This window comes from Mauremys mutica, chromosome 11 (genome assembly GCF_020497125.1).
Source record: "Mauremys mutica isolate MM-2020 ecotype Southern chromosome 11, ASM2049712v1, whole genome shotgun sequence".
Lineage (NCBI taxonomy): Eukaryota > Metazoa > Chordata > Testudines > Geoemydidae > Mauremys > Mauremys mutica.
In genome coordinates, this window is record NC_059082.1 from 77,190,578 (window position 1) to 77,212,649 (window position 22,072).

At 53.1% G+C, this 22,072-nt stretch overlaps 1 protein-coding gene across 2 annotated transcripts in view; it reads left to right on the top strand.

Moving 5' to 3' along the window:
* SLC29A4 (solute carrier family 29 member 4) overlaps window positions 1–22,072 on the top strand; it is a 30,512-nt gene that overhangs the window by 1,264 nt on the left and 7,176 nt on the right. Inside the window, exons 2-11 of one of the 2 annotated variants that reach the window (XM_044979487.1) lie at window positions 6,641–6,813; window positions 9,265–9,396; window positions 10,338–10,451; window positions 11,352–11,480; window positions 13,083–13,157; window positions 15,408–15,673; window positions 16,753–16,888; window positions 18,072–18,259; window positions 18,800–19,040; window positions 20,473–20,679. In XM_044979487.1, coding sequence (XP_044835422.1) covers window positions 6,651–6,813; window positions 9,265–9,396; window positions 10,338–10,451; window positions 11,352–11,480; window positions 13,083–13,157; window positions 15,408–15,673; window positions 16,753–16,888; window positions 18,072–18,259; window positions 18,800–19,040; window positions 20,473–20,615 — 1,587 coding nt within the window. In that variant the 5' untranslated portion in view covers window positions 6,641–6,650 and the 3' untranslated portion in view covers window positions 20,616–20,679. The remainder of the gene's footprint in view (window positions 1–6,640; window positions 6,814–9,264; window positions 9,397–10,337; window positions 10,452–11,351; window positions 11,481–13,082; window positions 13,158–15,407; window positions 15,674–16,752; window positions 16,889–18,071; window positions 18,260–18,799; window positions 19,041–20,472; window positions 20,680–22,072) is intronic. The other variant, XM_044979488.1, reaches the window with a different exon arrangement.

Consider the following 22,072-nt stretch of genomic DNA (forward strand, 5'->3'; position numbering starts at 1 on the left):
AAGTTTAAGTTGTGATAAGAGGCTTTCATAATAGGCGTATTCTCCAAACAGGTTTTCTATTTAAAAAAAATCTACCACAGGCTTTACAGTGGGTCTGGAGACCATTTCCTGTCTAGTCTTATCTGATTTGTTTCTTTTAGCACCAGGTGTTTGGTAAGTGGTTTTTGCTGTGTTTGTTTTTAATAATTTTAGCTGCTCTCATTACTCTGGTGAAGGGTGTTAAGAAAAGGTTAATGAAGCATGACTTTCTCAACAAAAAATAATACAAAAAGGATCTGTATTCATCCCCAGGCCTGTCTGAGCCAGTCAGAGCGCTGTTCCTGGTTGGATGGTCTCGCATCTCTCACAGAGAATAATAAAGCACTGACCTGACAGTCGACCAAAAGGTGTTAATTCCAAACTCAGTTCTGTAAGCAGATTCCTAGCACGTAGTGTCAACAACTGTTTCATCCCACCTTTAAAAGGGAGTGGAGCCCACTTAAAGAAATAACTGTGAAACAGATCAGGAGTCAATTCTGGTGCTTCAAGGTGACTGAGCCTTAGGGGTCAGTTTTCTGTTGTAATTTCATTTTCTTCAAAATGTGACACTCCAAGGTTGCTGTATGTTTGCAAATGAAACCTTGCAGGCTTCGTCCAATGCATGGACCCAATGCCCGAGGCCTACGTTTGTTCCGTGTAGGCGCAGGTAGCTAGATTTTTACCCTCACCCTCTTTCCATTCAGTGGAAGTTCAGGCAAAAAATTCCAGGCCCATGATCAAGATGCTCGGTTTGGATCAATTTTGGGTTGCAGTTGCCTTGAGTTGTTAGCTGCTTTGCTCTTGTTGCATTGCCAGGCTGCTTGTTGGAGAGGACACATGCCCCTTAGATTGTGGCTGGAGTATAGGACCTGTTGTTGCTACTTTGACATTTAGTCTCTGAAAGAACAACATGTCAGAGGCAGAGACAGTGGATTATGCTATTAGCATAATGGTACTGACTGGCCTATCACAGATTCAGAGGATGCTATGGCACGTTCCTGAAATAAGTAAATATGTTTATGGCTCAAGGAAGCAATCAAAGTTTGGAAGGACTAGATTCTGAGGGGTCAATATAACTTTCATTAGCTTGTGTGACATTGGGACTGCAACCCAATTAACTAAGGCATTAGGTTTCTATCCTTGTTTATCCAATGTGTGGCTCGTCGGTTTACCATGGCTAAGACTCCATGTAAACCTTTATATCCTAGCAAACATCACATCTCATAATGAGACAGGAAATGACTGAAATTGAATCCCCCCGCCCCCTCCACCGTGAGTCTGTTTTTAGGAGCATTTTATTTCCCCCGATGAGTGTGCCTAAAGCTGTGTTTTGATGGAGCACCACTGACATCCCCTGGGCGGTTGAGGTAATATACAGTAGACATAACTATAAATAAGGATCTACCCTTTGATGGTGTTTGGAATGAAATGAAGCTGGGGATCATCTAAAAGGATTTTGACCATGCAAAGAACTGTGGACCTATATGCATGAACTGTTGCTGCATTAAGAACAAATATTCAAGGTATCAGCTGGCGCTGTCTGATTCCACAAGAGCCTCTTGGAGTTTTGCAAACTCTAGCTTCCCTGCAAGGCTTCTTGGGGTCGGGTCGGAGACTTAATTTATCAGACCCCTAATGGAATCAGTGTGTTCCTGTTGGGATTCCAGATATGCAGGTAGATGCCATCAGAGGCATCTTCAGAGGCATCATTCATTGTGGTAGCCAGACACATGGTGCTCACCACAACAGAAAACAAATCAAACCCAAAAGACTCCCAACTCTGGGAAGCATGTTCCTGCCTGAGGTGGCCTAGAGCACCATCTAGCGGCAGAGCGAGGTCCCTGCAACACAGCCTCAGTTAAGTTTAAAGGCGTTCTTTTTAAGTGGCCCCTCATGACAGCAAGGATTGGTTAAAGCGGTTCCTGCTGGGCTCACAGGTTTGGGGTTTGGAGCCACCGATTTGGGTTGGAAATTACAGCCCTGGGAATGGTGGAGCTAGGGCCAGTTCAAGCAAATCTGGGTCTCCCTGCAAAGCCGTTTGCTTGGGGATCCCCTACTGAGAAGCCCAGATTCTCTCCCAGGCCTGCTGCAGAATCCAGAGCACCAGCCAGGGCCAGGATAAGGAGGAGATGTCCTGAGTGACCAGGAGCCTCAAGTTATGGTCCCATTGATTACCGAGCTCTCAGACAGTGTGAAGCAGCTGATGCTCCACATCATGCAGCCCTGGGGCGCGAACAGTAAACATCACACCAGCCTTCCAACCTGCCCTGCTGGGAAGGTTCTGGATGGGAATGGGAATCTCCAACTCTTAGCAGAACTCTTATGTTGCTAACAGAGTGTCTCCTTCAGCTCAAGGGGTAGGGCCTGTGCTTTCAGACCAGGAGGCATTGGGTTCTCTCCCTGTGTTGAAGTGCTCCTTGATCACACAGACAGCATAGAATCAAGCACAAAGTTGTAGGAAGGCCACCAGTTTGTTACAGTAGTTTGCCCTTTGCCTTCAGATGAGGCTCTCAAATGCCTTTACAAACATTTTCTAAAGCCTATGAGGAAGGTATTATCTTCATATTACAGAAAGGTAAACTGAGGCACGGAGGTTAACCAACTCTCCCAAGGGCATGCAATGAGTCAGCATCCAAGCCGGGAATAGAACCCTGCCCGCTGCTCTAACCACAGACAGCATTGCCTCTCCCATGGCACGTCTCTCAGCCAGCAATGCCGTCTCGTGGCCAGTCCCAAGTCCTCTTTAACCCAGCTGACTGCCTGGTCTGGAGCCAAAGCCGCCCTGGTTGGTCTATTCTGGCCCCTGACTTGGGCTTTTTCATATTATTGTTCCTGGCAAAGCGGAGGATTAAAAAAAAAAACTCCTCAGGTTTATTTATTGAAACTGAAGCATGTGACAGGCTGCTGCAGAGCAGGAGCGTGGGGACATTAAAGCCCCAGCACCAAAGCAAACCCCTGACAGCTGTTGCTGTCACCCTGACACCCAAGGCAGAAAACCCCCTGGCTGTCAGTATGAAAACCCACTGAGTGGCAGCAGCCCCGTCCTGCCGGCTTATCAGGTTTGGAGGCTTTCAGTGAGGGATTTGCAGCAGCGATAAACCTTAACACCACCCCTCAAAGCTTGCGATAAGCTCTCTAGATAGCACAGCTCAAAGCTGCTGTCTCTGCTCTTGCATTTGATGCCAGTGCGGTAGAAGCTACTGAGGTGGACGAGACAGTGACTGGACCTGGGAGCAAAGATATGTTCTGCAGCCTGGGCAGAACCCTGAGCTGCCAGAGGAAGGGGTCAGCCAGAGGGGGCTTGCTTCGGTGCACCACACGAGGTGCTGAATTGCATACAGTAATGCAGTGCCCTTTAAGGAGTGTCTGTGGAAGGAACGCACCTGTGCAAAGAATGCAAGGCTATATGAGGGCAGGCCTAAAGGTCTTTGCCGAAATAGCCATCCCTGAGCTAGGTCTCCGGGCAGTGGATGAAGGGGCAAGTGGGAGCGAAGGAGCCATTGGATTTCCTTGTGGCCCTGCAACAAAATAACCTGAGACCAGCCTGCAGTAATAATTAGAGATATACCAATCTCCTAGAACTGGGAGGGACCTTGAAAGGTCATTGAGTCCAGTCCCCTGTCTTCACTAGCAGGACCAATTTTTGCCCTAGATCCCTAAGTGGCCTCCTCAAGGATTGAACTTACAACCCTGGGTTTAGCAGGGCAATACTCAAACCACTGAGCTATCCCTCCCCCCAACCTGCACTCCTTACTGAGCCCCTTTGCCTGTGCATGGGATCCTGGCACTGTCCTCTGTGACATCTCTGCACTAGGAGAGTCAGTCTCACTCGGGGCCAGATCCCCCAGGCTTTGCTCAGATTTGATTTGTCCTAGCGTCCATCAGGCCAAACCTCTGAGTTGCCGAGCGCCTACAGCTCCCATTGACTGCAGTGGATCGGGCCCATTAGCTTTGATGGCCTTTTGCTTCAGTAAGGCCCTCTGGATTTGGTCCACTAAGAACACTGTTCCTCTCTGGTGCTAGCCGCTAAGAGCAGTGCTCTGGGTCTGGGCTGAAAATGAAACTATGCACATCCCTCCAGTCTCAAACTTTCAGCTAGTGTGAGCTGCTGTGAGAAATGATGCAGAAGCCCTGGCTGTTGGTGTTTCGCCTGAGCTGCGAAGGTGCAAAGGCTCTGGCAGCAGGATGGGATCTGTGTGATGGTGGTTCTTAGCACAGTCTTCCTGGCCTTTGGGAATGGGGGGGGATCAGTTTTCCCTGATAGTGACGCTGTCTCTGTTAAAAAGCTGCTCTCGAGTGCTTGGTTCTCAGACTCCGAGCCCATCTGGAAGCTGCAGCGCCCTCGCTGGTGTTCTACACAATGAAACACTTTGAGACCCAAGCAGTGGGGGTTGGGGCACTGGGCAGGAAGGTGGGGTTATGAGACAATCTAGTTCTTGTGAAACGGTCCCCAGGATGTGAGCACCGGAGAAGCCCCCTAGCCTCATTCTATGCAGGAGAACCCCGCAGCATATGTGTGCCAGGCCCTGCATCCAGACCGAGCATCGCTAACAAGAGTGCGCAGGTCTTCACGCCACACTGCAACTGGACTTGCTGTGAGCTGGACGCCCCACCGTGCAGTGCCAGTGTAGACAGCCATGGTAGTGTGGCTGCAGCAATGGTGCAATTAGTCCTTCAGAGACGGCCTCAACAGCTCTGTCACCTGACAAACCAGCCCAAGAGTAGCCAAGGTGGCGCCGAAAATGTGGCCCCTAGCTGCTCTGCACCCGCTCTGTGGAGCTGTGCTGGGCGTTGTGGGGTAGGTGTGTAACCCATCCCTGCGTGGTGTGGGCTGGGCCCTTCTAATGGCAGCTCGTCCAGCTACAGTTTGATGAATCTGCTACAGCCTTAGCTAAGAGCCACATGGCTTTTAGCTCATACCCTAAGCTTTAGCAATCCCAGGTTCAATCCTGCCTGCCGCCGGCCGGGGTCAGTTGGTGTTATAGGTGCAACAATCCATAAGGCCCTGCCGTGCCCAAGGAGTTTTATGTGTGCATGTGGGACAGGGTGACTAATGTGGGAATCACACTAATACAGGCTGCAGTTGCGCAGTTCTTTAGTGTTTATGCAGCCCTATCCATTCCCTGGTTCAGGTACCTGGGCCCTGACAGCCATGCAGACTGCTGCAGTAAAGGGAAGCCTCATAGCCCCTCCACGCCCAACAAAATTCGCTGGAGGGACCAGTGAAATCGCGCCGGCTGTGGTGAGCTCACAGCTACAGTCCCAGCTTCTCCCAGCAAGAGTCACCCTCACAAAGGATGTGGACGGCCTGGCTGTTGGGGAAACTGCAGCTCATATAGTGCTGGGAGAAGTCCTGGTGTGAGACCTGCTCAGAGAGTCAAGCGGCAGAGGGCACAGATGACACCTGAGCCGGAGAGCTCTTTTTACCAGGGAAGAGACAGAGCTTACACAGGTTTAATTCTCTACGAGGTTTCGTTGCAGGTTCTCCTTCACTCCATTGCTTCCCGCCTCGGAGTCCTTCTCTAAACACTATCCACACTCAGCTCATCCTGCCAGGTGGCAGCCTTCACTCTTGTACCGCACAACAGAGGAGCGGTTCGGTGATAGTGATGGAGTTCTTGGTTCCATGGGGGGGTCTCTCCTGGTCTTGCCCACTGTTCTAGCTGTACGGCTCGAGCGGGCTCAGAAAGACGTGCTATTTTTCATACCATCAGCCCTGCAAACTCTGAGAGGCAAGCTGGATTCTTTCCCTCTCACATGTCATAGTTTATTATATAGTGTTTGTACTGCAGTGGCACCTGGCAGCCTGAGTCACGGACCGGCACCCCTTTATGTGAGGTGCTCCACAAACACAGAACAAAACACCAGTCCCTGCCTGGGGAACCCCATGCTCCTCCGTGGCAAGATCTGTATTAGTGGTGCTGAGGACACGTGAGAAGGAAAGACCCCAGCTTGTCTCTTGGCCTCTCGTGGCTGAGGTTCCAGTGCTGGAAGATACGGGGGAGAAACATCTTAGAAACTGAGCACATTTGAGCTGAAAGTTACTGAGGGACAATAGGGAAGGAGCCAGGGCTGTTGTGTAATGTTGATGTACCTCAGTGAGTGGGTGTGAATCGAAGTGTGTCTAACTTGGTGTTAGGGATGTGTTGGGAGGGGGCAGGTTATTACACCAGGTTAGCGTCCGTCACCTCTTAGTTTGGGCCTGCGTGTACCACTTTGCAGCGACTCAGGGTGGAGGGACATGGTTGTTTTCTACGGGTAGCCCAATGCGCAGGCCAGGGGGTGTAACTAGGAGAAACGGGATGAGACTGAGCAAAGGAAATGGCTGATTATCAGGAGAGACGTCCTGCCAGTGAGGTGAGGGAAAGCAGTGGGAGCCCGGGCAACGCACTTGAGATGCTGTGGTCATTCTGGCTCCATCAGGGGGACGGGCCAGATGACCTCACAGCTCTTTTCCCTCACTAGCTACTGTGCTATTTTGCATGGAGCGTTTAATGTTTTCCCTACGACGTATTATGTTAGCTGAGCCCTTGGCCCTGTTGGGAACAAGCCCCGGGGGGTATCCCCTGAGGACCATGCTGGGAACGAGCTGATGGTGTGTTGCTGCCCTCTCTTGATTTAGGTCAACCACAATGGGCTCCGTCAGAGGAGATCACTTCAAGGACATCAGCCCCGTGGTGACCCCCGAGGGGAACGTGGTGATGAGCTTCAGCTTTGACAGCTACCAGCTGGAGGAGGAGGAGCTGCAGGCGAAAGGGAATCAGGCCAAGGGAGTCCTCACCTTCATGGAGCCAGGTAGGGCTTGGCTGCTGGACTTTGCATCTCTTCGGGCGCTCAAGGAGGGAGCGTGGAGGAAGGGCCGAGGGGGGCACCTAATGATGGCAGTGACAGACTGCTGAGGTGGCTCCCTGGATGCAGGGAGAGGAGTGGGGAGAGAGAGCGTTGTCATAGCCAGTGCTGCCCCAACCAGCAGAACGCTCCACGTATCACAGAGCGACGGGCAAACCCTGCTTTGCCCCCCCAGACTTTGGCCAGATGTTCAGATTATCCTGACTCCTTGGGTCGGGAGATCTCGCAGGAGTGGGCTTTCTTGCAAGGCCTTCTGGCCAGGCCAGACGCGCCCCTTGAGCAGCCATTACCTCATTGTGGTAACGCTTCAGGCCCAAATGAGACCCGGACACACAGAGACCACAGGACAAGGTGGAAATGATGACAACGATACGTTCGGCGAACTTTTTCCAAGCCTCCAGAAGGTTCGGTTCAAATCTTGGCCGGCGTCTGGGGCTGGTTCTTATTGTACAGGAGCCATTTGGCCCAGTCCTGAAGCATAACTACTGTGAATGGAGCCTGCTGTCCTGGCAGCTCCTGAGCCATCGCCATGGCCCAGACGTTCTCCTGCGACGCAAACAGCCTGTGGGGAGAACAAACTAATCCCAAAGCTTTGTGGCTTTGTAACTGCCACAGAGGTGACACACCCTCCCACATCCCCAGGACTGGCATGGGGGTTCTGCAGCCAGGACCCACCAAAACAAGCAGGGAATTCCCCAACTGCGTGGGTCCGAGGCAGCACAGAGGACGCTTCTCTGCTCACTAGCCAGGGGAGCATGACTGGGCCAGCAACTGTGTGACTATTGGCTGGCCACCCTCCTGCTGAGCCCTCCCCTCGGAGGAGGCGTGCAGGCTTTGACATCCCAGCAGGGTTGGGTAAGAAAGGCCATTCTTGGGGCTGGGATGAGGAAGCGTGCGATTTATCGTGGCTCCTCCCTCTGCTCTTAACCACTCCCCCTTCACTGCCAGGCCTCTCTGTGGCTCCTGCCGTGGTGGTTTCGTACCTCTCCGTATGATGCCGGGGCAGGGGGAGCCTGGGGGCCGGTGCTATTGGCAAGGCACACACATTACCACTTCCCTGTGCAGAGCCCCCGGTATTTTAACAGTGCAGACTCTGACATGTCGTAACTGCAGTGTGTTCCCAGATGACAGGAAAGCAATTAACGAGCAATCGCTCCCCTGGCCAAGATGATCTTATTCGAGAGTTTACTCCAAACATCTCACAGGCTGAGTCACTTGAGCAGGTGCCAGCTGTAGGACAGACCCTTACCTTACCTCCACTGGGGCTAGTTGCATTTGCACCAGCTGCAGCTCTGGCCCTAGGTTTGAACCTCTGCCAATCACTCCCTGGACGTACACTGGTTGGCACGGGACTGCTTCATACCAGCTTACTTCCGTCCATTGCACACCAAAGACCTGGTATTCTTGTACTGCCAGAGTCACTGTTGAAATGCCTCTATTCACAGGGTGCAGTTTAGCCAGGCTAGTGTTTATTTGTGGAGCGCCATAGGTGAGCCTGGCGTTGGGCACATGATGGGAACCCTGCAGTACAGCTATCGAACATTAATCCCGCCATGCACAGTGTGTAATAAAAAGGCTGTTTAATCTGTCTCGGAGCTCTCCAACCCTGCAATGAGGGGTGAGGGCTTGAGAGCTGCTTTCCCACATGGCCTTGTGGAGCATCGCTCCTGGGCCATTAGGGGCCCTTTGGGAAGGGCTGAGATTTAATACAGCTGTTGCTCTTTTGGGGCCCCCAGATGTTCCCTTGCGAGCCCACCTGGGATAACAAGCAGGCGTCTCTGCTTTGCTCTTTTCGGGGAGGGGGGTCGCGTGCAGAAGTGTGGCTGGGCTGGGGTCAGTGATTCGTGAAAATGTATGGCTGCGGAGATAAATAACTTCTAGTACAGGGACCATTTTATTCTGTGATAGAAAAACCTCTCTCTTTGCTCCCGGTGTGGAAGGCTGGGAACTAGAGGTCGGTGAACAGAGGCACATGTGCACAGATCCATACGTACGAGTGTAGTACCGTTGGCTGGTACTACGCGATGTCCAATATGTGGGTTTCTTGCCCCTTCCGCTGAAGCAGCTAATGCTGGCCATTGTTAGAGACAGGATCCCAGAGGAGGTGGGCCCCTGCTCTAGTCTGGTTATTCCTGTGCGGGTGATCGGGTAGAATAATGGCGCTGCAGCGTCTCATGGGAGAGAAGAAAGTTGGAATGAATATACTGGGGATTCTTTACTGAAGCTGCAAGACACAGACAGCGCCCGTCTTTTGGGAATGTTCTGTACCTCATCTCAGTGACCAATAAATCCGTTGCCTCTCGATATATTTCCCAGCCTGTCTGTAGGACTCTGTGTTGGGCTCTAAGAGGCCCATCAGCATAACTGTCACCTGTTCTGTCTTATTTCGGCGTGTAGCCTTGGAAGACCCCGAGCCCCAGGATCGATACCATGGGATTTACTTTGCCATGCTGCTAGCAGGGGTTGGATTTCTCCTGCCGTACAACAGCTTTATCACAGATGTGGACTATTTGCATCACAAATATCCAGGTGGGTCCTTCCCGGCGATGGTGGTTTGGCATGTCCCAGGCTCTGCTCCCTGGATTTCATTCACCCTGAGCCAGGACATGACATGGAAGCTGTCACGTCAGAGTCCTCATTAGCAGGAGAATGCTAGTCTGACAGGCAGAGGGGAATCAGCCCGGACAGGCCGCTGATTTCCAATTCACATTTAACCTTTGAAAGCCAGCAGTCAGGATTCCTGATGTTAAATGCCAATAGCAAACACAGTCAGATTTAGTGACAGGAGATCCTAGAGGCAGGTGCTAGGATGTTGAAAAGACAGAAGCTGCCAAAGTGAGTGTTTGTGTGTTTGGTGGGGGTCTGGTTTTGAAATAGGTCTTGTCCTGGTCTCCCAGTTTTTCTGGATGCAAATATTTACAGGTGCTGGATGTCTACCAGCCTGAACTCACAAATGTAGCCCAGTTAATGAGAGCAGTATCACCCAGTGGTGTTTGTATCCTGAGTGCAAAGTGGAGCTATAAAAAATGTGCAGCTGCCCCACGGGCATCTCCTGTGTTGCCCATGGGGTATTTCCCCAGACCCTCACCCCACTTTCTATCATTCCACAGCCTTCTATTTCAGACAGCCCTGGCTGCCTATTTCCACCACCTGGAAAATGTTTCCCGTTCCTGGATATCCCTAGACAATGCAACCCTGAAATTGTTCTTTGAGGCTGCAGCTGAGTTACCCAAACAATGGCACAATAAACACTGAGCCCGGTTCAGCCCTCAGATAAACCAGACAAGTGGGCTGGGGGAAATACAGAACAGCCACCAGACCCCAAATTCTGTTCACCAAGGTGCCAACACAGACCCATGATCAGCAGTAGCTTGCAAGCACCCTGCTCTTCCTGCTGAAATCAATGCACTCAGTCCGACGCTGCTCTTGGAACATTGCTGACCATCCTCACCTTTTCTGTTGCTCTTCAGGGACCTCCATTGTGTTTGATATGAGCCTCACCTACATCCTGGTAGCCTTGGTAGCTGTCATCTTGAACAACGCCCTGGTGGAGCTGCTGAGTCTGCACACCAGGATCTCTGTGGGTACGTCTCTCCATTTCCTTCCCCTGCCCCAGGGATCCAGACAGCACCCAAGCCTACCCCCACATTCTGGGGCTACCACATTTCCTTGGCTATTTTCCCATCTCATTGGTGCAAGCGGTCAGGCTAGCATTTGCCAGAAGGGTGGACTCTACTCCTGTCTCGAGCGCATCTCCAGTGCTTCTCCACCAACTGACCTGGAAAAAGGCTGCAAGCACTGAGACATCATTGCCCGTCCTTGGCCCCTTCAGGGTACCGGAGTGTCACTTCTGCTCCCTGCCTGATCTCCCAGCAGTGAGGACGAGATGCGTGTTATGTGTGCAGATACCTTCTGTTCAATTTCCAGGGAGAAGGGGGTTGGGAGATCTGGGCTGGTCATGTACAAAGCAGTATCAGCATATTCCATTCACCCAAGCCTCAGGCCACCCAGTCACTTAGATTTAGCCCAGCAATCAGTGTAAACACCCGAACTTCCAGCCACGCAGTCAGTCAGACACACCATTAGCTGGACACCAGACATACGATCAGGCAGACGTTTGGACACCCAAACATCTGGCTGCCTAGAAACTCAAACATCATGAGGAACCCTCATGTCGATGCCTAGGCTTCCATTCCGCCCCATAAGCAGGTAAATAACTAAAGCCATCTTGGCATAGATGGGAAGAAACGGGGGGTTTCTCTGGCCCCTTGTAGATCTGCTCTGTAACTCCATCTCCGCCTCAGTGCAGGGACGCACTCTCCCTCCAGGCTGTCCCAGTGGCTCTGGCGCTTGGCCCATTGGGGTTTCATTGGGATTCCGCAGGCTGCCGAACTCACCACATCGCTGTCCCGAGCCAGTCCAAAGGCTGGCTTCCAGCTCTGCTCTCTGCCCCCTGACTCCCGTGTCCATCTTGTTCGCTGCAGGATACCTGTTCGCTCTGGGTCCCCTTCTCTTCGTCAGTATCTGCGATGTCTGGTTGGAGCTCTTCACCCACAGGCAAGCGTATGCTATTAACCTGATAGCCGTAGGGGTCGTGGCCTTCGGCTGCACAGGTATGTGAAGACTGGCACAAGGAGGATAAGCCAGGTGGTTTTGGGGAGAGCAGAGTTTTGTTTCAGGGTACAAGGCCTGCTTGAAAATAGAGCGGGGAGTATCTGGAAGGGGGAAACTGCCCTTCCCCTCAAAGATCCTATTTTCTTGCAAGGAAAAGCAGGAACAAACCTTCTGACATTTCTGTTGGGTCCATATAACTCAGCGGTTTGCAGCCTCTAATGGGCTACCTGCTGCTGCCTGAAACCCCAGATCCCTGCTCCCTGAACCATCTCCCCGCTCTTCTTCTGAAGTGGATTTGTTCAGTCACTTACATCTGCTCTTCTCAGATCCCAGGAACACCCCGTAACCCATAGCACATGAAGCAGCATGCACACCTGCCAGGAGATGTCTGATTTGCATTAAATGGCATATATTTGCATAATATTCCCCATATTTGCATAAAGTGCTGCCTGATGGTCTGGGGGGCTTTCAACTTCTCCTGGAACCCCCAAATACCAAACTCCGTACCCACCCAACCCATCATCAATCAAACATGCATCCCTAGCATCACCACGTCAATTGCAGTCAGTGGGGCCAGATCCCAAGCTGGGGTAAATCAGCATAGCCACGGCTGCTCCTTGCTTTGCCAGCTGGCCTGTTAGTTCTGTTGGGAAGTGCTGACGGGGTGGGGCATACGAGTACCAGGCAGATAGATTAGATAGAAAAGAACGTGAATTGAAACCGACCTCTTGTTTTGTGAAAAAAGTGTGTGTGTGGGGGGGTTCCCCCTCCCATTTTGGGCTCTGTGAAGTGCCGGTTTTTGAGCTAAGGAGACACATTTATGATTTTTGAATCACTGCTTGCTGTTCCAGCTGCTGAGTTTCTGGTTCATTTTGAAAATATTAGTAAACCAAAAGCCATCAAGTCCAGTTTTTACTGCACTAACCAAAGCCTTTTCCCTTGAGGCTGAATGCTTTGGAATAATGAAATTCCAGGGCCCTGTGCAGCTGCTGGGCAGCAGGATTTGTTAATCCCAGGGCAATCCCCAGGTGGGTGACTTTTATTCGCCAACCATATTTCATCCCATAAAAACCCAGCCTTCTGCAGCTAATTAGCACCGGCTAGCCTAGGTGTGTTTACAGCCTTTTTATGATTTTCTTTATGATGCTGTTTAACACTCTGGAACACGAGTCGTTCGCACGATGCTTCACATCTGTAAACAACCGGATTCAATCTGCACCCCGCCCCCCAACACCCTGTTTCAGTTTGGCATTTAGTACCTAGGGCTCTCATGTGCCGGAGGTATCCAGGACTGAAAGCTGGTGCCTTTCCACAGTATTGTTTTCTTATAGCGTTGGCAAGAGTGAAGAAGGCGGTTCTGATTCATGGAAGCGCTTAGACCTGCTGGAGTCCTTCCCCAGCTACAATGAGCTTAAAGTTAAGCATGTGCTTTCTTGAATCAGAACTGTAGGTAGGAAACTGCACCAACCTCTCCTGCTTCAACAGCTCCAGGGACCTCGGTAGGACTCCCAGCAATATATTTGGGCTAGATCCCCCCGGAATTGTGGGTAGGGAATAATACCTCTTCTCCTCTCTTTTTTCGGTGCGCCTCTCTCTTTAAGTGCAGCAATCCAGCTTCTACGGCTACACCGGGATGTTGCCCAAGCGGTACACCCAGGGGGTGATGACTGGCGAGAGTGAGTATCCTCCTAACCCGGGATTCTTAAAGCCTGCTAGCTGGAAGAGCTACTCACACTTCTGATTAGATAATAGGCTCATTAGCCAGCTGCTGGCTGGCACCTTGGCCAGTGCGTCCTTAGTCGGCCCATTCTCCTAGATGTAATCATTAGTTGGCGCGTGTAATAAAGACCTCCGGCTTGACACAGAGACGACGTCTATACTTGGAGCTCAGATGTGATTCCCAGCTCACGCAGGCATCTCATGCTAGCTCTTGTCAAGCTACTGTGCTAGCCACGGCAGCACGGGCAGCCGTGATCCGCGTCGGGGGCTGGCCGCCCTGAGTACGTACCCACAGGGTTCAGGCGGTTTGTGCTTGGGGTAGCTACCCCGTGCTGCTGCTTCCCGTGCTGGGAGCATCCCTAGCCGACAGGGTAGACCTAGGCAGAGGCGGGTTGCGATGCTCCATCCACCACAATGTCAGGTTCTTGGGGAAGAAGCTGCTGAGAGATGTGACTTCTCCATGCTAAGAGGCCTTGAGCAATCTGGTAACGTTACGCCCAGAGCAAAGCCGCATACACGGGGTATGGCTGCGCTGAGGTCAGAGGTGTGATTGCAGCGCACGTAGACATACCTGAGCTAGCTGGAGTCTAGCTCACCCGAGTGCTCATAGCTGTGAAGCTGTGGCGGCCTGGACTTCAGTGCAGTCTGTACAAGCCCTCCTGGGACCCGGGCACTTACTCGGGTGACTAGCCCCTATACTTCGTTGTGGTTGGTAGCTAGCTCGGGTATGTCTCCACGTGCTGCAGGCACTGTTGCAATGTAGATGTACCCGCCGTGTTTCTACAGCTGTCTCTCTGGCTCTGTAGAAGGGAGGGCAGCATGAGCAGCATGCAGACAGCACACTCACGTCCCATGGCATTTTACAGCGAGTAGAACAGAGGATGGAGTCTCTGCCATGACCAGGGGTAAGAGTGGGGTGACCTCCATCCCAGTTAGATTGCAGCCCGTCTTCCAATGTACACAGCAAAGGCCTTCATTCATTATTAACTGAGTCTTCTTTAGAAGACCGCTCCATCCCCCATTGCCAGCGTATGTTGGCCCAGCAATCGCTCAGTCTCCAGCCCTGCTCTCTGAGATGGCTTGCTGGAAACTGACCGGCGTGCTGCTCACTCCTCGGCTGCTGCTGTCCAGAATAGGCGTTAGTCTTTTCCTGGTAAAGTCAACAGCCATTGGCCAAGAGAATGGATTTGACATGCTGCTGTGCTCAGACCCGTAGGCCTTGGCACACGCTAGCAGGGGGTGGGCACGCTCACCACCTACCACTGGCAGATGCGCTAACTGACGACAGCTGGGGGGCTCTCACTGATATTTTGACTGATGGGGAAATTCGTTGGTCTTTGGTTGGTGTTTTCATCAGTGGCCAGCTGGCCCTACGCCAGACAGAGAAAAACTGTAATTACAGTGGGCATGTGGGCCAGAAAGAAAGGCTGCCCTCTCCCATGGGCTGGGGTAATGAACAGCACTCAGTGTGGTTGGCCTGTCCCTTCCGCCTACACGGAGTGGCATGAAAACTCTGGCGTTGTCCCTCTACCTAGTGCTAGCTCCTGGGTTCCTCGGGGAAATACGCTGAATGGCAGAGGGGAGCATGCGCCGATCTGACGCTGTTTCCCCTTGCTCTGCACGTGTGCGGCTGCTGCTAACACTCAAGAGAGCAAAGCACGAGCGTTGCCAGGGACTGCCAGCCGACGGGGCAGCGCCAGGTCTGTGTGGTGTGAGCCGATTGCCCTGTATTTCCCCCAGCAGTATATGAGCCATCTCCCAGCAGGGAGAGAGAACAGACAGTTCCTGTGCCTCACCCCTTTGTCGGGGAGATACCTGCCGCCAGGAACAAGTGCTGCACCACTAGCCTCTCCACTCACTTTCCCCCACTGCCGCTAACTCCAAAGCAAACAAGGCCGGGACCAGGTGCCTGTTCTCCTGTGTTGCTGGGGGAAGTAGTAGGGAATCAGCTTTACTGACAGAAATCATCTCGGCTCACAGAGTAGCCGCTGGCTCACATCAGTTCTCAGTTCTCATTCCATCCAGCCCCCACCAGCCCACTCGCCACATGTTAGTGCCCCTCTCTGGGGCCAGGCCAAGACAGGTTCTGTCCTTGTCAATGGGTTTCAGACCCGCTCCAGAATGGCTCTGCAGCCCTAGCCATTAAGCTGCGCGCTGTCCCTGGACCCCCTGTGCCAACGGGCCTGCTTGTGCTCTCTTCCGCTCAGGCACTGCGGGGGTGATCATCTCCCTCAGCCGCATTTTCACCAAACTCCTCCTGTCGGACGAGAAGGAGAACACCATCATCTTCTTCTTCATCTCCATCGGCATCGAGCTCATGTGCTTCATTCTCCACCTGCTGGTGAAGCGCACCCATTTCGTCCGGTACTACACCTCCTGCTCCCGGGAGGGCGCTCCTGAGGGCAAAGGGGTCCCAGACCACGGCACCGGATACAGGGTTCACCACGACGTCACGGCAGAGGACGTCAGATTTGTAAGTCTCTCTTTCTGTGCTATGTAGGCGGGTGTGCCAGGGCTTTTAGATCCCGCTGGGGTCCTGCTGCCTCTGACCTGCTGCTGCCGTGCTGGGGAAGGTATCTGCTAGGGAAATGGGAAGGACTGACAAAGGTGTACAAAGATACGCTGGTTTTGATAGGCCTTTTGATGCAGAATCCAGAGCTGAGTTAGAACTTGGAGCACAGCATCTGCCCTCAGACCCAGGAAAGCAGCTGGCTGGGCCCATCGGACCAGCTCTAACCAGTGGTGTCAGTTGTTTGGCATGAGAACCATGCTTTGCTTCTCATCACGGTCTGTCTGCCACACAAGTCCCTGCCGAAGGGCATTAGCAGGGCTGCTCCTTCAGCTTCGCAGGCAGAGTGGTAGGCTAGAAATGCAGCGCTCCGCGCTCTAGCCCCTCACAGACGATGTTCATGAATGAGTGTGATAATTGGCTTGCATCTCAGGTGGCTGTAGGACCGGGGGTTGCCACCCTTCGCCGGTTCAGCACTTTCTGGTGGGCCGCCTGATCTCTGCAGGCTGGCCCCTGCTCTTTGCTTGTAGCTGTGACATGAAGACATTAAAAAGACATTTAAGATTTTCCTACCATTACTGTCCTGTGCAAACAATTGCTGAGGTTGCCACAGGGACGGTACGCGATTGGGCATGGGAGGGGAGGTGGGCTGTGCAGCCCGGAATGGGGGAGGAGATGGACCTACAAGACAACCTGCTTTCCGTTGTTGTGCACACTACGGAAAAATGTGAGAGCCCCTCTTTTAGGAGGTATGTGGCGCCCTCTACTGGTGCATAGGTGCAGCGAGAAGCTGAAGTATTGTATATAGATCTGTACAATAAAGGTGGGTGTCTAAATCTAACCCATATTTCCCTCTGCCCTTCCTGGGAGGAGTGTATTAGAGCCACTGACCTCATCTGTTCTGGCTTTGCTAGTGACAGCAGGACAGTCTTACATCAAGCTGGATAAGTTCCCGGAGTCTTTCCCCCTCCTCCCACTGAGCTTTTCTTTGCAAAATACCCCCTGGCTCAACGCTACCCAGATCCCTCTTGTGCTTTCCCCAGGAAAATCGGCCTTGTGGGCAGGTGGGCTCCCCTCCGGGCAGCCTGGGGCATGAAACTGAGCTGGCTGGCAGCGGCACCTACGTGAGGTTTGACGTCCCTCGACCAAGAATCAAAAGGAGCTGGCCCAGCTTCCGAGGTAGGACACCAGTGTCCAGCTGCAGGGACCCGCTAGCCGGGCTGTTCAGACGCTCTCCGGCACTCACCGTGACGAGCGGCTTGTCTTTTGCTCTAGCTGGCAGGGACATCTGGTCCCACTCTCACTTAAAGGGGCTTTCAGAGGCTGCCATTTAAAGTGGAATGGTCACCTTTTTATAGTACTGCGTCCGCTTGAGCGTTTCTGTCGTGCCGTTGGGGGAGGAAGGATATTCCTTTACTAAAGGCTCAGGACATCTGGGATCAGCTCCTCCTTTGCCACAGCATTTTGATGTGACCTTGGGCAAGTCACTTATTCTCTGTATGCCTCCCCATTTGCACAAACGGGGTGAAAACACGCCCCTAGTTCATCAGTATGTGCGAGGCACTCAGAGGTTACTGTGATGGCAGCCATAGACGTCTATCCCTAGGATAGACCTTCCACCCCCAAACGCTTCATGCTCTAGATACACACAGCATCTCTGAGATGCAGTTCCTCTGGTGTGGGAGGTGGAATCTGTCCAACACATCGCGCTGTGGAGGCAGAGAAATTTCTAGGCCAAAGTGAGGTAATCTCATGGTATCCCAAGATGCACATCACAGGGAGTCTGAGGCAACATTTCTACCAAGCACTGGACATAAAATAACACTGCCAGCTACCATAGTCTCTCTCGCTTGTTCTCACGGGGGCAGGGGAGGACAGGGAGGTCACAGCTAGTGTAAGTTAGCTATTCCCTGGAGTTGCAGTTGTGGCATGTACACAACGTGTGGAATGACAGCATTCATACAGCTCTAGTGTCCGATGGCAATCAGAGAGACTGCTTAGGTAGCCTGCTGGATTCAGCCCTGAGTTCTGCTGAAGTCATTTGAACAGCAACTGTTTACACCAGTCTTGAACCTGAGCCACAGTTCAGGGAATGGAGTCTGGCACGGGCAAATGGGTTTCCAATGTGGGAGATGGGGTCAGAGTTCTGAGGGCAGAAGCCAGTGTGGTCTTCTGGATTGATACATCTCTGCCGCATGCTGGGAAAGCATCCGTTCACGTGCAGAACTAATCAGTGCCTTTGTGAGCACCCCTAGACCCGGGCGAAGGCTGGTGAAGGTGAACCACTCACTGCCATGCTCCGCAGGGGCAAGAGCATGGGTTTAGTAATAAGCTGACGAGTTGCTTTGGTGTCCTCCTCCAGACATGATGCTCCATCGCTACGTTGTCTCCAGGGTGATCTGGGCCTACATGCTTTCCATAGCCATGACCTACTTCATCACACTGTGCCTCTTTCCTGGTTTGGAGTCGGAGATCCGCAACTGCACTCTTGGGGAGTGGCTCCCCATCTTAATCATGGCTGTCTTCAACCTCTCGGACTTTGTAGGCAAGGTAGGAGGGGTCCTGGCTAGACTTCCTGTGCAGGCTTCCTTGGGGAGGGTGGGTAGCCATTGAGGTGCCAGATGAGCAGTAGGTTACTAAGGAATAGGTCTCGTCTGATGGCCAGTCTACCCTGCCGTGGAAGAGAACTGGGAGTCAATTGCCCAGGTTCAGGCCAGGGCTTGGAGTGGCTCATGACTTCCTGCAGTGCATATTTTTACAGACTTTGTCTTCCCTCCTCTGCTATTAGAAAACCAATCCGTTAAAACCGGGTTGTCTGCTGATCTGGTGTGTTGTTAAGGATGTGGTTGGTGTGTGTTTGGGCTGAGGGTCTGGTCTAAATGGCGTTGGATTGTTACTGAGGATGGGCTAAATTTGGATTCCTTCAGATGCCACAGTAGAGACCTGTTTGTTTCCAGTGGCTTTTTTGCTCTGAAACTATCACTCAGTCTAGGCCGGCTTCCTGAACAGCCTCGCGTTTTATTGATCTAGATTTTACTCCAGAAGTCGCTTTACTTTGCAACACAATGGGACTTTCCCTCTGTGTTTTAGATCCTGGCTGCCTTGCCTTATGACTGGAGAGGGACCCACCTTCTCATCTACTCCTGCCTGCGAGTGATTTTCATTCCCCTCTTTATAATGTGCGTGTACCCCAGTGGGAAACCCACCTTCAGCCACCCTGCTTGGCCTTGCATCTTCTCCCTCCTCATGGGGATCACCAATGGGTACTTCGGCAGCGTACCCATGATCCTAGCTGCTGGCAAAGTGAGCCCGGAGCAGCGGGAACTGGCAGGTAGGAGGAATAACGTGTTGACACAAGCCAGCCACTCACGGGAGCCGTTTAGGGAGGCAGGGACAGTGCTGGCTGGACCTACAACATCACAAGTTCCATTTGTGTTTCCCAGGGTTAGAAGGGGACCAGGCTGTACTGCCATACACCCTTGTCACTGCTCCCACCTTCGGGCCCGTCTGCACTACAGGTGCTGCTGAGTTCTTCACTGGGTTAACACATGGCCACACACGCCACGGCTAGCAGGTGGCTCCTAACCAGATAGTGTGCTGTGGTTTGCCATTGCTCTTGACCCTGTAACATGGTTGGCACCTGTGTTTCATGCTGTGTGGCTGGGCCGTGCCACTATAACCGAATTAGTAAGTCCCCCAACTTCCCACGTGTGTGCATGAGAGGGGATTTCCCATGCTGCTTCAGCTGCATTGCCCCAAGTGCACCTGGAAGCAGCAGCTGAGGCAGCGCAGGAGATTGCCCAGATGTACCCAGAATGCATTGCTGCAGACTTAGCTGTGGGATGTGGTAGGTGTGGGCAGCCAGTGGGGGAAAAGATGCCGTGTGCATGGAACCAGGTCCCATCCCGGTTACATGTTACACAGCTCTCTGTAGTGTGGAGAGACCCTTACTGCAGCAGGGAGAGACCAGTTGTGCCTGGGTGGGGAGAGAGGAAGAGGTTGGATCACTCCCAAATATTAAACGGGTGCGGGTGGGAAGCAAGCCTTGATGGGCGGTCGAGTCCCTCTCCTGTTCCTTGTTATCCCTGCAAGAGCCCCCAGGCTCAGAGGGCTGCAGGCCAGAGAGCGCTGCCTCTGCACGAAGCCATACAAAGCCTGGCTATGCACCGACGTGCCAGCTGCCCTGCATGTTGTTCTGCAAGCAGCACTGGCACCGAGCGCGACTTACCCTGTGGCGCCAGCCCAGTATGAGAGTCATTCCCCAGAAGCCCTGTTTCTAAGAGCACCTATGCTTGGGGCTCTCTCTCGGGCTGAACTGAGTCCAGCAGAGGGGCAGCAGGTCAATGCAGGTGTGAGGATCCTGCCGTCCCTTTGGGGAGGGTGGCACCATTTTGGCCCCCGTAGAGTTCCCCTCCTGGTGGCTGCCTCCTGCCCATGCTGATCCAATTCCTGCTCTGAGGGTCCACTGTGGAGCCAGAGCGCTGCGCCCCTATCCACTGCAGGGCACAGACCAGTGACTGGATGCACCCTCGCTCTCCCTTGGCCTGGTAGCATCGCCACTGGCGCTAGCGCTGGATTGCTCTGGGGGGTATGTTACAGATCAGAGCTAGAGCGGGGAAACTCGGTCTCAAATCCGGCGGGGCCCAGGGGCATGAGTGGAGACACCTCCGGGTATGAGGGTCTAGAGTCTGAGCCGTCAGCGCGTGTCTGGCAGATGAGGGTTAACCTCCCGGCTTCTCTTCCCCATTCCCCTTCTCCTGCAGGTAACACCATGACTGTGTCCTACATGACCGGATTGACACTGGGCTCCGCCGTGGCCTACTTTGCCTATAGCCTCACCAGTACGTCTCACAGTACCTGTTTCCACACTGAAACCTACAACAGCTCTTTCACGGCGGGGTACTGAGCGGGCGATGCGGCTGGGGCTGCCGAAGCTCTGTGCCGGGACGGGGTGCAGGAGAAGGGGGCAGGTGGGTTGGGCTGGGGATGCAAGGGGAATGGGAATGATCTGTCCCGTATTTATTACTCAGTTCCCACCCTAGCCCAAATCTGATCCCTGAAATATTAATCCCCCTTCCAGGCCCCTGGCCTGATGGACTGAAAGGGTGGAGCCGATCCTCAGGCCTGCAAGCTGGCTACAGGCAGGGCCAAGAGGTGTTTGCAGTGAGTCGTCACTGGCTTCAGCAATGGCACAGAAGTTTGGGGGTGACAGTGGGTGTCGCCCTGAAATGGCCACCCCCGACTTAGCCTCCTCTCTGCTTGCTCTTGCTCAGTGCTCTGAAGCTGGCCTCATCTCCCTCCCCCCTCGCCCCGCCTCCACCCCTGCCAGGTCCTCGCGGGCACTGGATTAGTGGAGCAGACCTTTACAGACACTGGATACCCCTTAGGGGATACAGTGGGTCTAGCGCATGCCTGGTGTAATGCCACTAAAGTCCAGGGTGTTAAACCAGGGATAAGCTTGGCCCAGGGATTTCCCAGCCAGCTATGGGTCTAGGCTGGGGTATTATCCCCTGTCGACACTTGGCTGTTCTCAGGTGGCAAATTAAAAACAAATGTGAGGGAGCGGGTGAATTGTGGTGAATCTCTGCATTAGGAAGTCCAGTTGATATGTGCCACCACTATGGAATCGTTTCTCTTGACTAGAGGGGCTCCAGCTCCTTGGGGAACAGAGCAGTGGGGACTGCCCATCCGCTGCACCCCTTGCCTTAGCATTTCACCCCGCAGGGTAGAGCGGGGAGGAGACTCCTGGGGTGTAGTTTCCTGATTTTGTACAAGGGTGTGGGGTGTCCCCACCCACCCTGACCCAGAGAGCGTGTGTGCACAAAGGACAGGGGGCTGAGACTAGTGGGAATGTGATGGCGTTTGTGTCAGACGTTTGTGGTGGTCTTTGGCTCTGAGATGAAATTAACCCCTTGGCTACACCACCTCTGCATATCCCACCACCAGCCTACCGTCCAGCCTCTTGGTCTTCAGACCCGCACGCAGCCGCTTTGCAGTACACGTCACCGCCCGGCAGCATCCTGCTGCGTCACGGCTGTCACAGCTCCCCAGCACGCGCCTGACACGTGGCAGGTGTAAACCCAAGACTGAGTGTGCGCGCCAAGGAGGTGCAAAGAGGAGATGAAGGGAAAGTGGGGAGACATTGCAAAGGGAGAGGGCAGTGCTAGAGGGGCGGAAGAAAGCAGGAGAGAGAGAGAGAGCCTGACGGAGGGCAGGAGGAGAGGAAAAGACCTGCAGTGACAGAAAGATGCTGCGTTAGAATGAGACACTGTATTGTAATCACTGGCCAAACCACCGCTGGCCTCGATGGGGTAGGAGTGGGGAAGGAGTTACCAATAGCAGGCACCACAACTGATCTGCCCG